The sequence below is a fragment of the Canis lupus genome, chromosome 28 (genome assembly GCF_003254725.2).
Source record: "Canis lupus dingo isolate Sandy chromosome 28, ASM325472v2, whole genome shotgun sequence".
NCBI lineage: Eukaryota > Metazoa > Chordata > Mammalia > Carnivora > Canidae > Canis > Canis lupus.
This window is the reverse complement of record NC_064270.1, coordinates 27,151,181-27,168,962: the sequence shown is the minus strand read 5'-3', so window position 1 is coordinate 27,168,962 and position 17,782 is coordinate 27,151,181. Positions and strand designations below refer to the sequence as shown.

At 32.6% G+C, this 17,782-nt stretch overlaps 1 protein-coding gene across 3 annotated transcripts in view; it reads right to left on the bottom strand.

Moving 5' to 3' along the window:
- The window catches only part of CCDC172 (coiled-coil domain containing 172), a 58,586-nt gene that overhangs the window by 26,226 nt on the left and 14,578 nt on the right, over nt 1-17,782 (bottom strand). For 2 of the 3 annotated variants that reach the window (XM_025467343.3, XM_049103371.1), the window contains exons 3-5: nt 14,340-14,460; nt 8,291-8,407; nt 7,004-7,169 (exon numbers count right to left, since the gene is read on the bottom strand). In XM_025467343.3, coding sequence (XP_025323128.1) covers nt 7,004-7,169; nt 8,291-8,407; nt 14,340-14,402 — 346 coding nt within the window. In that variant the 5' untranslated portion in view covers nt 14,403-14,460. The remainder of the gene's footprint in view (nt 1-7,003; nt 7,170-8,290; nt 8,408-14,339; nt 14,461-17,782) is intronic. The other variant, XM_025467342.3, reaches the window with a different exon arrangement.

Sequence of the window (17,782 nt, the reverse complement as noted above, 5' to 3'; positions counted from 1 at the left end):
CTGGTCCAGGCAACCACTGATCAGCTTGTTGTCACTTGCCTGCTTGTTGTCACATACACTTTGTATTGTATATGTGTTCTTTTGTGTCTAGCTTCTTTTACTCATCATATCATTTTGAGATGCATCCATGTTGTGTGTGAGTAGATTTGTTATTTTTTATCTTTGAGTATTCTACTGCATGGGTACACCAATTTTGTTTACCCATTTACCTCTTAATAGACATTTATGTTCTGTTCCGTTTTTGGCTACTGTGAATAAAGTTACTAAAAACTTAGTGTGGATGTATGTTTCAGTTCTCTGGTGTATCTAGTTGTAGAATGGCTGGGTCACCTAGCAAATGTATGTTTAATGTTTTAAGAAACTGAAAAACAATTTCCAAAGTTGTACCATTTATTTTACATTCCCATCATACCTTATGAATTTCAGATGCTCCACTTTATCGCCAACACTTGATATGACCAGTCTTTTTAATTAAATGCATGTATAGTGATATAACATTGTGGTTTTAATTTGTATTTTAAAAGATACTGAGTATCTTTTCAAATGTTCATTGGTCATTAGTGTATGCCCCTTTGTGAAGTTCAAATCTTTACCCCTTTTTAAAAATTTTTTTAAAGATTATTTATTTATTTATTTATTTATTTATGACAGACACAGAGAGAGAGAGAGAGGCAGAGACACAGGCAGAGGGAGAAGCAGGCTCCATGCAGGGAGCCCAACGTGGGACTCGATCCTAGGTCTCCAGGATCACACCCCAGGCTGAAGGTGGCACTAAACCTCTGGGCCACTGGGGCTGCCCTTTTCCCCCTTTTAGAGTAAGTTTTGTTGCCTTATTATTAAGTTGTAAGAGTTCACCATAGTCTAGGTAACAGTACACCAGCAGATATATGCATGGCAAATATTTTCTCCAAGTTGTGGTTTGTCTTTTGATTTTCCTAATAGTTTTTAAATTTTATTTTAAATCCAATGTATTTTTTTTTTTTACTTTTATGGTTCATGTTTCTGTGTCCCATCTAAGAAATCATTGTCTATCCAAACCAAGATAGCAAAGATTTCCTATTATGTTTTCTTCTAGGAGTTCCATGATGTTAGCTTTTATGTTTACATGTATGTCCATTCTGAGTTAATATTTAATATGGTGTGAAGTAAGATTTAGAAATCATTGTTTTGCAATGGATGTCCAATTGTTTTAGCACCATTTACTGAATAAGAATTTCCTTTCCTCACTGAATTGTCTTGTTACTGTTGTTGATAATCAATTGACTTCACATGAGTAAGGCTATTTCTGGACTCTTTCATTCGAATGGTACCTATCTGCCTATTTTTAAGCCAGTGACACATTATCTTGATTACTATAGCTTTTTAGCAAAATTTGAAATCAGGGAGTATAAATCCCTAAATTTTGTTCTTTTAAAAAATTGTTTTGGCTGTTCTAAGTGATTTACATTTCCAGACGAATATTAGAATCAGCTTGTCATGGCTTAATAAAACTTAGGATTTTTACTGAGATTCTGTTAAACCTATGATTTGAAGAGAACTGATCTACTAACAAAACTGAATTTTCTAATCATGAACTTGGTAGATCTATTTATGTAAGGTCTTCCTTAATTTCTCTCAGTAATTCTCCGTAGTTTGTAGTGTAGAAGTCCATTATGTCTTTTGCTAAATTTGTTTCTATTTTTTTGATGCTGTTTAAATGGTATTTTTATTCCACTTTTCTATTGTTTGCTGTTAATATATAAAAATTCAACTGTTGTTTTTTTGTGTGGGGTGGGGAGAGAAGGAGAGAGAGAGTGGAGAGGGATGTATAGGGAAAGAGAAAAAGAGAATCTTAAGCAAGCTTCACTCCCAGTGTGGAACCTGATTTCATGACCCTGAGATCAGGATCTGAGTCAAAATCAAGTTGGAGGCTTAACCAACTGAGCCATCCAGGTGCCTCTCAATGGATTTTTAAATATATACATTGTATTCTATAATCTTACTATATTGAATTAATTTTAGTAATTGTTTTATAAATTCCTTATAATTTTCTATGTAAATTATCATGTAACCTGTAAATAGAGGCAAATTTATTTTGTCTCCTTGAAATGGTTAAAATGACTTGGACATCCAGAGTTGTATTGAATGGAAGTGGTAAGAATGGGCATCCTTGGCTTATTCTCAATCCTTTTGGGGAATGCATTTAATATGTTACCATTACATATGATATTGGTATTCAATATTTCACCATTAAGTGTAATATTAGCTGTAAGCTTTTCAAACAGATTCTTTATCTGGTTGAGAAAGTTCCCCTCTATTCCTGGTTTCCTGAAAGTCACATAGGGCTGTTTAGATCCATTTGCCAGTCTCTTTTTCCAGTCCTTTATGTTATAGCTGTCATATATGCATATGGTATACATGTATACAAACTGCTTCTGCATACATTATAAATTCCACAAGACAATATATTATTTGCTTAAATTGTCACATGTAGCTTTTAAAGTTTAAAAAAGAGGTATTCATAATTATCTATATATTTGCCATTTCTGTTTAATTCATTCAGCATGATCTGAGTTTCTGTTATCATTTTTGCTTCTATTTTGAGGACTTCTTTAGCATTTCTTGTCATTCAGGCATGATGGCAATGGATTCCCTTAATTTTTATTTATCTGAAAATGTCTTTATTTTAACTTCATTTTTTTAAGGATATTTTCACTGGATATAGAAAAATTTTCTTTCAACACTTCCAAGATGTTATTCCACGGTCTTCTTGACTTTATCATTTCTAGTGACAGGTACATAATCATTAGAGTTATTGTTCCCCGTTTTCAAAGTTTTCTCTTTCTCTTTGGTTTTTTAACAGTTTGACTATTATTGAATAGCTAGGCATAGATCTATTTGAAGGTATCTTATTTGGGTTTGCTGAACTTCTTGAATCTTCAAATTAATGTCTTTTCAAAAATTTAAGAAATTTTCTGCCATGATTTCTTCAAATATATTTTGACAATTCTCTTTCCTTTCCTTCAGAGATTCCAATTACTTGAATGTTAGACCTTTTAAAATTGTCCCATAGGTCCCTATGTTTCTAATTTTTTGTTTAATTTTAACTTTTCTTTTTCAGATTGGACAATTTCTTTTTTTTTAATTTTTTTAAATTTATTTATGATAGTCACACACAGAGAGAGAGAGAGGCAGAGACATAGGCAGAGGGAGAAGCAGGCTCCATGCACTGGGAGCCCGATGTGGGATTTGATCCCGGGTCTCCAGGATCGCGCCCTGGGCCAAGGGCAGGCGCTAAACCGCTGCGCCACCCAGGGATCCCAAGATTGGACAATTTCTATCAATCTATCTTCATGTTCACTGGCTTTTCTATCAGTTCCATTCTGCTATCAAGCTTATTCAGTGACATTTTTATTTAAAATAATTGATTTTTCAGTTCTAATGTTTTCTTTTTTTACGTTTTCTATTTCTCCACTGAGATGATCTATCTTTTCATCTGTTACAAGTGCATTTTCCTTATCTCACTGAGCATAGCTCAAGAATAGCTGCTATAAAGTATTTGATAATTCCAATATCTAGATCATTAGGGGTTTGGCATCTCATGGTTTTCTTTTGACACTAAGTCACATTTCACTGATTCTTCAGAGGTCAAATAATTTTGGATTGTATCCTGAAACTTGTGAGAATATCATGTTGTGGAGACTTTGGATATTTTTGATAATAGAATTCTAATGAGTGTTAAGTGGTATCTCATTATGGTTTTGATTTCCATTTCTCTAATGACTAGCATCTTTTCATATGCTTAATGGCCATACCTTTGGGGAAATGTTTGTTCAAGTCCTTTGCCAACTTTTTAATTGAGTTGTTTATTTATTGGCTTTGAGTTATAATTCTTCATATATTCTGCACATGTAGGAGCACCTGGCTGGCTCAGTTGGTAGAGCATATGACTCTTGATCTCAGGTTTGTGAGTTCAAGCCCTACTGGTTTAAAAATATTCTGGATATTAATCCCTTATCAAAGATAAGATTTGCAAATATTTTCTTCCATAAAAAACACAACTCATTCTTTTTTGTGATATACAGAAGATTTAGTTTTAATGATATACAATTGGTCTCTTTTTCTTTTGTTGTCTGTTTTTGGTATCCAAGAAATCACATCTAAACTCAACATGATGAAATGTTTCCTGTATGATTTCTTGTAAGACCTTTGTGGTTTTACTTCTTAAGACTTTCATCCATTTTTAGCTAATCTTTGTATATTGTATAAGGTAAGGGCCCAACTTCATTCTTTTGTATGTGGTATTCAGTTTTCCCTGCTCCATTTGTTGAAAAAACTGTCCTTTCCCATTGAATAGTCTTGGGACGCTTATAAAAAAAATCATCTGACCATATACAAAAGGGTTTATATTTGAGCTCTCTGTTCTATCCTGTTTTTCTATATGTCTGTCCTTATCCTAGGACCACACTGTTTGATTACTGCAGCATTTTAGTAAATCAAGAAGTGTGAGTCCTCCAATTTTGTTCCACTTTTTCAAGATGGTTTTGGCTCTTTGGGATCCTTTAGGATTTCATATGAACTTTAGAATGTGTCTTTCAGTGCATGAAAAAATGCTGTTGGGATTTTGATAGGGATTACATTGAATCCATACATCATTTTGGGGTAATAATATCATCTTAACAGTACTAAATTTTCCAATCCATGACATGGAATGTCTTTCCATTTATCTGAGTATTCCTTAATTTCTTTGAGTAATGTTTTATAGAGTTTTCAATGTACAAGTCTTTTACCTCCTCGGTTAAATTTATTCCTAAGTATTCTTTCTGATACTATTGTAAGTGGAATTTAATTTTTTTTCCTTTTTGGATCACTTATTGCTCATACATAGAAATGCAACTTATTTTTGTGTGTTGATTTTGTATATTCCAACTCTGCTATATTTATTTATTAGTTCTAGCATTTTTTTGTGGTATCCTTAGGTGTTCTATATATATAAGAGCATATCATATGGGCATAGAGATAATTCTACTTTTTCCTTTCCAATTTAGATGTCTTTATTTCTTTTTCTTGCCTAATTGATTTGGCTAAAATTTCTAACACTATGTGAATAGAAGTGGAAATATCCGTGACTTTTTTTTATAGAAAGTTAGTTACAGAGTATGTACCCATTTAACTTTGTATTCTAACTTGTTATTGAAAATACACATCAATATCACCTAAGGACAAAAAAGTTATGTTCCCTACCCATCCCACAGAGATTCTGATTCAATAGGTCTTGAATGAGACTCAAGCATTCAATATTTTTTGAAGCTTTCCAGATGCGTGCCTCTGTCCTACACTGTCTACTCTAAGTAATTTATCTATGATAACATTATTTCCATCATCTATAAAAAGAAACTAAAAATATAATTCTCATATTTTTGAGGGCTTAATTATGTGGCAGGCAGCATTCTATGTGCTTCAATATTATTTCATTGAATTCTCACAACAACCTTTGTTAAGGTCATTACTATTAACCCCTTTCTTTACAGATGGGGAAACTGGGCCAAAGAAAAGTCAAGCAACTTGCCCCAAATCACATAACTACCAAATGGTAAAATTAAGATTTAAATGAAATTAACATGACATTAGCATTTATAGTCTTTAGGATAGTGGTTGTTATATACAATAAGCCTGATAAATATTACTTAAAAGTTGTCATATGCAAAGCAAAACAATAAATTATTCATACTGATAGCTCCAAGTCAAAAAAGTTAAATGCATTTATTATTCTCCATTTACTAAAGGCATCAAAGTAACAAACAGTATATTTTAGAAAGGCTTCCATTAAAAACTAATTATCCATTTAATATCATTTATATTTTCATTCTCTACTTCCTTGACTCCCATTGATTCCAATCTATTACTACCAGTCTTCTACTGCTCTACTCTATGCTACTGCACTTGACATCTTCTGATTGTCAAATTAATAACCTATTTTGATTTCCACTAATTAAAGAAAAACATATTTTGTTTTTGGTTTCTAAAATATTACTTTCTGCTGGTTCTCCTCTTGCCTTCTTTGAATGCTCTGTCCCATTCTTTTTCTTTCTTTCCTTAAATGTTTCTGGCTTTGGTCTTTGTTCCTTATCTGTGTCCCCCCAATAAGTTTTCTCAGAATGATATCACTGACTTCTCTGGATTCAGTTCCAAACTTAATGGTCTAGCTCTGATTTCTTTTACCAGCTTCACAAACAACTCTTCCCCTGCCACCTGGGAATTCCCCTCTGTGTATTTCATAGACATCTCCACCTAAAAATACCTGAAACAAAACTTATTTTGTCCAGAAAAGGCTATATAGTTCCTACAGGCTTTTCTATCTCTGCTCTTCCTCCTGGTACCACATTCTACCCAAACTCTGATGTTTGAAAACTATAATTCATCCTTAACTTTATCTATTTTTGTTCACATTAAAAAGTGATGAAGTCCTGTTATTGTTCCTAAACATTTCTTTAATTCAACCTCTCTTCTATTTGGCAAGGTCTTTAATTCAGGATCTTATCACAGATTACAATAACCTACATGCTAGGGTTCCTGAAATGAAATTCTCCCCACCCCACTGTGTAACCTTGTTTTCTAGTTTAAATTACATTGATGGTAAATGAGGTACATCCCACCAGTCCTACCCCTAATATGGCTTCTATCACACTGTACTATAAATATCTGCTTACATATTTGATTCTTCCACTTTTTAGTTTTATACCCCAAAGACCTAGAGCAATGCCTATCACATACAGAAGGAGCAATAGATATTTGTTATTGAATGAATGACTAAAATGCTCATGTCACACCTACGTCTAAAGAACTTGAGATTGCTCACAGTAAAAGATACATTTCCATTAGGTTAATTAAGAGAAAGGTAAAAGAATAGCTATGCAATAACCCAATTTACTTATGAAAAGGTTAAATTTCTGGAACATCCATTGATTCAAATAAGTTATTTTCATTAATGATACAAAAATGAGGTGGTATTATATACTCATACCCCTCTTCAAAATGTTCGTCTGGTTTTCTAAGTCAGATATTTCAATCTTGACATTTTCTTTTATCCAAAGTTCTCTTTTCTTTGTTACTTCATACTCATTATTGAAATCTGTAATTTCCTTAATAAATTTTTCTTCCTCCTCTGTCACTTTTTTCTTCGCAGCCTCCTGAAAAACAGAAACAAAATATGAAATATAGATGGTAATTGTACTGTTATTCTTTAGTGATTCAAAATGCAATCATTTTGAATATTAACAACAAATATATAAAATTATAATTCCCATTATTATTACAAAAATGCTTTATTCCTCCAGCAATATGAAGCTATTACATACCAACTATTTACACATGGAAGTTTTATCTTTAATATTTTGGGAGTATTATTGAGGTAGAATTTCTACTACTCATCATTGTATCTGTGTTTATATATTAAACTTATAGCCATTGGTGCCATTTGGTCATTGCAATATAAATTTGGGTAAAATAATTAAATGTCCAAACCTGAACATGAAAATGTACACTCAAGGGAATTACTTCTATAGAAAAAAAACAAACAAGGAAATCGAAGGAAACCTTTTAAAATATAGCAAAGGAGGTAAAATTATATATTTATTTCCAAGTCAGTTCTACAAAATAGTTTACATTTTATGAAACATGAATATGAAAAAGAAATAAGAATTTCCAGAAACTCTAGAACCTAAACACTACTGTATTTTTCTATTTTTTTTCTAAGAAATGTCAATTAGTTGTGAACTACATTGGGCACTGGCCATGTTAACATAAGTACCAAGTCTGTTGATTTTGACTTCAGATATTTTTAATATTTTTAAATGTATTTTCTTTAAAATGTCAATTAATTACAAGTCACATTCCTAAACTGGCCCTGTCATTTAAAACTACTGAGTCTGTTGGTTCTGACTTAAGATAAAAAGATAAACAAAATCTTTTCACCAAGATCCATAAATATGCCTAAAGTGTGAACTCTCTGCCTTTCAAAAGCATTAAAACCAGGGTCTCAAAGCCTGAGCAATTCAAATCAGTTTCACTCATTTTTTTATGCTTATTACAATTGCAAATAATTTCTATATTGCATTCCTGCCAATAGAATTCTTTCAAACTATATTACTCTACCAACTGGTTTTAAATAGCACTTAATACTTTTCCATATCTGAACAGGAGTATCTGCCAATATGCATACAGATAATTTTCTAAAAGTACACCTAAGTATATTTAAATACTTTTCAATACTGCTAGTGAAATAGATATTTCTAAGTGGCTGTAGGCTTACAAAGGCTTGAAGAAGCATATTCCTCTGGTTTGTAATTTCACTACACTGTCTTTCTAAGGCATTTTCATGAATTTTCCAAAGCTGTAAGAGGAAGGCTTTTTCAGAAAACTGCTGAACCTTTAAAGTAAAAAAACAGAAATCAGAATGAAACAATTAGGGTGCCTTAGTTAAGAGAACAAATATTAACCTTAAAAACAAAATAAATTTCACATTAAGCATCTTATTTTAAATGCACTATCATATATTATTTTATAAGTGTTCTATAATTACAAGTTTTAAAATGTTTTCCCCCAATAAGACATAGGCCCCTTATGGGCAGAAAATGCATTTTCTTTTCTCTTTGCAATACCTAACACATTTCTTAGCTTAGGTACCAAAGCTTTTTAACTACACACATTGAAATCTGCTTCAAGACAGCTTGTGTTAAAGAGCAAGTTTCTATTCTCATCACTTATGAGGAAGATATGGATGAATTAAACATGTATACAGTATGACTAATAAAATGAGATAAAATCTACAAACCACAGGCAAAAACCCAGTCCCATGACTACAGTTATACTAAGAAAAACACAAATCTGCTAAAGTCCTCAAATGCTTTTGAGAACTCATTTTTTAATTTTAGTACCTCATTTGGTTCTAGTTAGCAAGAGACATAATAAACATTAATATTGGATATGTAACTATTATTTCATTTGGGCCATAAAGAATAGCATCTCTTGAGACCATGAATATTGAAATGGAAGTCAGGAAGCTTTAATATATAAAAGCTAAAATTGATGCCAGACTGGGAATAATCTTTCCTCTATATTCAGTACTGGCCCTCATAAGAAAGCATCACTTTTAGTTTGGGGCTGTTCCCATCTCCATAGTGAAAAGAAAAAGGAAATAAATTCAATTTAAATTGCAGAAAGCAAGATTTATGTTAGCCATAAGAACTTCCTGAAGGTGAGAGACAGAGTGTGAAATCTCTGTCCCAGAAGATACTGAATAGTAAAGAGCTTAGGAATAGTCTAGTCCAGAGGCAAAGGGTTGGCCTGAAAGAGATTTTGAAATGATATGGCTAAAAAGTCCTGGAAATACTGGCATTAAAAAAGTAAGAGAAAGAAAGGAACAGAAATAAAGCATAAAATATGATCTTGCATGTATATTATGTCATGGCACATCTACTCACACCTTTAGTACTTGCTGCTGTTCTCATCAACTCTATCTTAAGAAAGACATCAATAGAGAATGAATAAAGAGATACAATTTTCATGACCAAAGAAACTCAGAAAAGGCTTTTAAAATGGGGGAAGCAGGACTGAGGCAGTTAGTTATCTTACAAAGAAGAAAGAAATCATAAAACATATGGCCAGATCTAAGAAATCACATAGAAAATGGTAACAATAGCAAACAGGAGTATGATCATGAATCTACCATATTTATTTAGAATAAGAAAACACTTCAGAGCTATTTACTATTTATTATATAAATGAGAATAAAATGAGTCCAGAAAAGTGAAATTCCTCAACAAAGGTAATGTAATTAATTATGGGCAAACCAAGGACTAAAATCCAGCTCTTCCGATTTCCTTTCTTCTATGGGACTAGAACTATTTCAAAGTAATTGAGATACTTTTGGAACTAAAAGGAACTCCATTCTCTGTAATAGTAGAAGGGTAAAGTATGTAAGTTTGAGAAACACAAAAAGTATCAGAACTTAATGAGAAAAGGTTGCTTGTAGTATACCCAACTCTCAGAATTGCTATTCTGGAGGGTAAGCATGAATGCATTCAAGATTGCTTTAAGACCAAATACTGGGCTGGATAAATTTTAATTCAATAAGGTATGTCACGTATGAATCAAAGTTCCTGAATTCTGATTGTTTCTGCCACAATCAGAATCTGTTGTGAAAGACCTATGATGAAACCCAAAAATGAAGAAAATATTAATCAGACTAAGAAATTTTTAAGTAAGACATAACTAAATTTATTATTCAGATTCAAAGAGCCTTATGTTAAGAAATAAAAAATTAAGGTGTCCCATTCCAGCTATTACCAACTAAGATCTAAAATTACACTGAGCTCATGTCCTCTTTCCTAAAAAAGAAAATAAATATTAAAGAGAGCTATTAGACAAGCTGTCATTTAATTGGAATATTTTACCATAATCTGAAAAATGAAACCTATATACCCCAAATGAAAAGTAGACAGCTATTCAAAAGCTTTATAAGAAAGGTATAACTATAAATTTCCTCTTCCCCTGAACTTCTATGGGAATTATCATTTTGAGGTCTTTTCTGCTTCTTTGTTGTTGTTATTTTTATTATTACTTTATTATTATTATTGGCCTGCTTCTCATCATTATTCCCACTTTCTGTCTTATACTCTGCCTTTATCTTTTACTTCCACATTTTCCTCTGTAGAGCAACCTAAAGAAGTTCCAGAGTCAATAACTACAGAAAAATTACAGTAACACTAATTTTTAAATTCACTTAGGATCTGTGATGAGAACATTTAATACAAGAAGGAATTGGCAAGTAAAAGAAAAAGCATAATAGAAAAAAAGACTGGAGTTTGGGAAAGCTCAAGTCAGTAAAATTATTGTCCACAATATGATGATTCACATGGTGAAGACAAAGGTAAGTTAGAGTTGCAGTAGCTACCCAGGTCTATTATTAATAGAGTTTTTTCATATTTTAATGAAAAATTAACGGACAAAGACTTTTGGATTTTCCCAGTTCCTCTTTGCTAAGCATACGTTGTTACTCTTAAAAACTGAAATAGCTTTTCATGGCCCCCTACTTGCAGAATGTGTTTCTCATTATTTCTTTTGTTTTTGCTGTTATCACAACCAACTCTGTAAACTATTTTTCACACTCTTGTGTTTGAAAACCAGACCCTCTGATGTGTAAAATAGGTAAATAATTCCAAATATAACCCCAAACATATTGCTATGATCATAAGATAAGGTCATTTCACAGAATAAATTATCAGAAATATCTCTTGTTGTAAGAGTGATGGGTGGGGATCAGAATTGGAAAGATATTAGAAGAAATGTAAAACTGTGACTTAAAAATAATTTTAACTAGGGTATAATTGACATATAACATTATATTAGTTTTGAGTGTACAACAAAATGATCTGATGCTTATATACACTGTCAAATAATTACCAGAGCAAGTGTAGTTACCATTTGTCACCAAAGTTATAAAATCTTCTTTTTCTTATTAGGAGAACTTTTTAAGATTTATCCTCTTAGGAACTTTCAATATCACTGACGTGGTCACCAGGCTGAGTACTATGACATGATGATTTATTTGTAACCGGAAGACTGTACTTCTTGACCCTCTTCACTCACTTTGCCCATCACCCAAACTCCTCCCCACTGGTAACTACCAATCTATTCTCTGTATCTGTTAGTTTGGTTTTTCTTTGTTAGTTTGTTTAAATTCCAAATACAAGTGAAATCATATAGTATTTGTCTTTATCTGATTTACCTCACTTAGCATAATACCCTCAAGGTCCATCCATGTTGTTGCAAATGGCAAGATTTCATTCTTTTTTTATGGCTGAGTAGTATTCCATTATGTACTTACCACATCTTCTTTATCCATTCATTCACTGATGGATACTTAGATTGTTTCCTTATCTTGGCTATTGTAAATAGTGCCACAATGATCATAGGGATACACATATCTTTTCAAATTATTGTTCCTATTTTCTTTGGATAAATACCCAGAAGTGGAATTGCTGGATCATAATGGTAGTTGTTTTTAATTTTTTGAGGACCCCCCACACCATTTTCCATAGTAGTTGTACCAATTTATATTACTGCCAACAGTGTGAGGGGGTTCTGTTTTCATATCCTTGCCAACACTTGTTATTTCTTGTCTTTTGTTTATTTATCTTTTTTATTATAACCATCCTAACAGATATGAAGTGATATCTCATTGTGATATTGATTTATATTTTACTGATGATCAGTAATGCTGAACATTTTCCATGTGCCTGGTGGCCATTTGTATGTCTTCTCTGGAAAAATATTTATTTAGATTCTCTGCTTATCTTTAAATCAGAGTGATTTTTTTTTCTGTATGTTCACCAGTTTTAGCAAGGCAGCAGGAGAGTGCAGGGGTAGGGCACATCCACTAGTGTTAGCAGGGAAATTGGAAAGTGCTATGACTGTGTGCACCTACCAGTACAAGGAAGGTAAAGGGAGAGTGCAAAAATGGCTCCCACCAACATTGGTGCTAGCAAGTCAGCAAAATGGCACAAGGTAGAGGAAGAGTGAAAAAATGGTGCCCCGCCTGTGCCGCCATCTCTGGAGAGAGTCCCATAGGCCCATGTCCCTCTGACAGTTGCTTTATGATTAAGAAATAAATTTCTCCTTTACACACATGCATATGTATGTGTGTGTGTGTACATGTATATACACATATATACTCTAGGTGCTTTTCAAACTGCTGCTTTTGTACTAGTTCTGGGGCAAATGATTCTACATATGAGCCCTTTAAGAGCAGAATCTCAGTTCCATACAGTCCTTTGGATCTCTTGGATGTAATAAGCACCACTGGTTTTCAAAGCCAGATGTTTTGAGGGTTCATCATTCCCATGTAGGTCCCAAGGATTGGTGTGCCTGATGTTGATGTGCTACTCAGGGAGAAGCTCCATATTTGTAAGCTCCCTCCTGATCAAGGGTTGCTGTGCCAATGTAGGGAGGGAGGTCTGGTGAGACTATGTCTCTGTCTCCCCCACCCATTTCAGTGTGGCCCTGTCTGTTATCCTTTGTTGTGGAATAATTTTTCAGCTAGTTTCCAGGTCTTTTTCAGAAGGAATTTTTCAATATGTAGCTGGAGATTTGGTGTGTGCATGGGAGATGAGTTCAGGTATTCCTATGCTGCCATCTTGAACCACCTCCCAAAATATTTTTGAACATATCTTTCCCAGTCAGGTTTTAATTGAGGCACAATCTTATAATCTATGGTAGCTTGGACATCTTACCATAAACATTTAAGAGACACTAACTCTATCTCCTAACTAAGTTACCCAGGAATATCAAGGGGTATGACTAAAAAAAGAAAAGAGTAGAAGGTTCCTATACTAATATAAATTTCTCTTTCTCTTCTCTCTTTTTCCCCTGACTACAAATGAAGAGAAAATATTTGCATGCAGCCTTAAAGTTATATTCTAGAATCAAACAGCCAAGCTTTGTCAGAAAATATTGCTGTTTTGGAAAATTTTAATTTATAGCAGTGCCAACATTCTGGTTAATTCTGCTTCCCTCAGCAATAAAGATTTTTTTCTTTCCATTTTATTCCTCTTGGGATATTTGATTTTTCAACAGAGCTTATAGTTTTCCCAGTGAGCTGACTTATCTGGTCAACTAGGTCAGTTTTCAGCATAGCCATGATTTGTGACTCTTCACTACTCTTGCTGCCTGGGTGCCTTTAGGTATTTTTCTACCAGAAGAACTTGAAAATTGAAAATGACTGAGGATTCTAAATTAATGTTTAGGTCCAAGTAAGCAAAGTATAAAGCTTCTCTTTGTTGTGGTTGCTGTTGTTTAAAATAGTCTCAGACTTTAGGAACTGACATTTTGCTGATTAAATGGTCTGCCTCATAGTGTAAGGCAACTTTACATAAGAGTTATGTAGATTTCACATTTGTAAGCTCATAGCAATCGGGGAAAGACTGTGTTTGTTATGACTACAATAATAGACATTGTAAATTCTAGAGTACATCAATGAATATTGTATCGATAGATTTAAGGTTTTGTAAAAAAAAATATATATATATATTTTATAAATGTATCTCTTAACCACAGATTTAGTACTTAAAATTCACTATGACACAGTGATCCAACGTCAGAAGTTTCAATATTAGGAAATATTAGTCCTTACAATAGCTCGTAAGACTTTTTGTGGTCTGCACTCCCTTATTCACTCTCCAACCTTATCTTCTATTATTCTCTTCATTCACTCTCTGTAGCTACATTGGCTTCCTCATTATTCCTTGGACATACCAGGCACACTCACTCCGTATAGTCTTTGCACTGGCTGTTCTCTCTACCTGAAAATCTTTTCCCAGATTCCTCCTGGTTTGCTCCTTTACTTCAGTTGAGTCTTTGCTCATCTCTCATCTTCTCATTGAAGGTTATTAGGATGCCAGATAAGACCACTGCTATTTAAATCTGTTCGGGAAGTTCTTATTAGTACAATATGGTTAAAAAAAAAAGATATAATTATCAAAAAAGCTGGTATACAATTTCATTTGTTTACGCAAATGCCATTGTCACATACCTAACAAATCCAAATGAATCTACTGAGAAACTATTAGAAATAAAAAAAGAATTAAATAAAAAGGTTAGTAACAAATATCAAAAACTAAGCATCTTTTCTAGTTACCGACAATAAATAGAAAAAAAGCATGGAAAAGATCTCATTCATAACAGCAACCAAATAAAGAAAACACAAATAAGCTTAGAAAATATAAGACATATATTAAAAAAAAAGAACCTCTACTGAAGAACATAAAAGATACAAATAAATGTGGAAAAACACATTGTTTAAAATCTTGGAGTAGGGTAGGCTTTCCCAAGTCTGAGATGGATTTCAGAACAAACAAACAAAAAAGATTAAAATTTCTAGCAACACAAACATTCTAAATTTTGACTATATAAAATATGTCATAAAAATGCAAGCTTTGTACAAATAACATTTGCAACAAATGACAAAGAAGAGTAATTATCTGTAACATATAAAAAGCTAGATGTCAATAAGAAAAAAACAAGGAGAGGATATGACTAGGTATAACACATGGTAAATATTAGCAGTCAATGAACAAAATTAAAAATATAAGTAAACAAAAAATTCAAATTAAAACCATAAAAGGATGACATTTTTCTCTTATACTTACCAAAAGAATTGATCATTTCAATTATATGAGTAGTGAAATTATACAAAAATAAACTGGAAAAACTTCTGGAGGACAATTTAGAAATTATCAAAAGTCTTAAAAGTATACAATTACTGATAGAGAAACTTGATTTCTAGGACTTTATCCTTAAAAAATCTAAGTGCATCACGGTGCATGTGCAAGACTGTCATCCCACCCCAGTGATATTAATAATAATTTATTAATAATAATCATAAATATTTATCAGTAGGAAAGTAGTTAACTAAAATATGGTATAGCCATTGAGTGGAATACTATACAATTATTAAAAACTGTTTATTTAGATATAGATTTACTGAGATATGTGGAACCCAGTAAATGGGAAAAAAGCAAGTCATTTAAGAAAATTATACATGGACTTAAATAATTTCGAAAGACCTGTGAAAATAGTATATACAGTAGAACTATGGATAGTTTTAACTGTGTTTTACATGTTTCTATTTTGGGGATAATTTGCAATAAACAAATACTACTTTTATGAAGAATTAAAACAAAGCTCGTTCAATTCAGAAAAAAAAATGTCTGCTGTATGTTCATCAAATATAATGGTAGGAGGCCCTTATATTTCCTGAGAATTTAACCTTCTCTTATTAGCAACATAAGGAAATGCTCCTCATAAAAGAGAAAGGAAAAGGAGCTTCATAATAAAGAGAAAAAGACAATTTTAGAGGAACAACCTAATCCTTTATCCTACTGTGGCAGTCACATATCTCCCATTCCTTCCTCTTTTCTGTCTTTTCTCAGAAGGAATTAATTAGAATTTTAACCAGGAAAAACTGGACTATATTTAAAGCCATGGAACTAGACTGAATCAAAGAAGCTGAGGTAGGCAACCTTTCAATTTATCTTGAGATATTAATTCAGGCAATAACAATTCATAAAACCACATTAAGTACCAAAGGCTATATGAGATATTCTTTTTACCAACCTCAAGATCACAGGCACAACTGTGGGTAGCCAGTTTGCTTTTAACCTCTTCCATTCTCCTTTTTTGAACCATCTGGTGTTACAAAATCCATAGACAACCTAAGTCTAACCTTCTCAAAATAACTCCCATACTCCAAACATATTCTTCCCCTTTTCCTCAAATAAAACTCCTATTTCCAAAGAACTGCTGATTTTGCTAGATATTAATCTGATTAGGGAAAGAGCAGTAATGCACAAATACTAATAGGCCAAGAACATCTGTAATGATACTTCTTAATCAGAAAGACTCACTGTGGAGATAGTTTGAAATAAGGTAACTTCTTTTTTTTTTTTTTTTTTTGGAAATAAGGTAACTTCTATGCTATTTGACAATTCAGGGGGGCAGTACCTTATCTTACCTATCACTACATCTTCCTATTCTGTCAGGATATAAAACAATGGAATGCTGCAGGTAGTGATTTTTCATGTACTGCTTTTAATGGAAAACTATAAAATTTCACAGATTCTTTAAAACATACATTTTCCTCCTCATAGTAAGAAAACTTGGCACATGAGCAAGAAGAGATCATACCTCAGTCAAGTATACTACAAGAAACTAGGTTGGGGATATTCACATCAACTTGTCAACCAGCAGCTTTAGCTTTAGGAAGACAGTTCATTCTTTAAGAACTAGAGAAAACAAGGATGGGATAAGGAACAATGTATATACTGTATCTGTTGGCAAGCTGTAAGTCTGGACAGTTCTCACATAATAACAGCATAAACCCCACCAAAAAAATACTGTAATGGTAGATAAATGGTGAATTGCCCAAAAGCTTACAGAACTTTAAGTCTCTAAAATAGATTACTGCTATAGGGTGCAAAAAGATAAATTTTGTCAGTCAATTATGTAATGTCCTCAAGAGGATGCAAAGGTATGTCCCCTAAAAAACAAGAGCAAGTAAGGACATAAAAGATTTAGATAAAAATACAAGCTGAGATAAAAAGGAAGATAGGAAATGAAAGAAATATAAAAAAGAAGAGCCCAACAGAGCTTTTAAATTTACACAGTATTAAATAATACAGCCAATACTGCAAAAGATGGAATCAGTAATGTAAAGTATAAGGAGTTCTCCAAGGCTGCTGAGTAGATGATGGGTTCAGAGAAGAGAGAGCAAAGATCTAATCTTATAAGCAATAGGAATACTTGATAAAGAAATCACAATTAATAGTTGAGGTTAAAATGGGAGACTCATCTATGGTCTAGACAAAACTAATAGATACATATGTGAACAAATTTGGAATGATAAGGATAAAAAAAATCTGTACAATCAATCAGGAAAGAAAAATTAAAACAGGTTACCTGAAAAGGACTTTTAAAAACCAGGCTGATTTCAATATATCTCTTCTGCATTAATAAATTTCAAAAATCAGTAGTGCTACTTGTTGTGATGAGCACTGAGTGTTATATGTAAGTACTGAATCACTAAATTATACACCTGAAAGTAATATTACATTGTATGTTAACTAACTGGAATTTAAGTAAAAACTTAAAAAATCAGGAGCACTAGATCTACATAATTTTCTAAAAACAGGTGTGAGCCAAGAATTCTGTATACAGACAAGCTTTCATTTAAGTGTGAAAACAATAG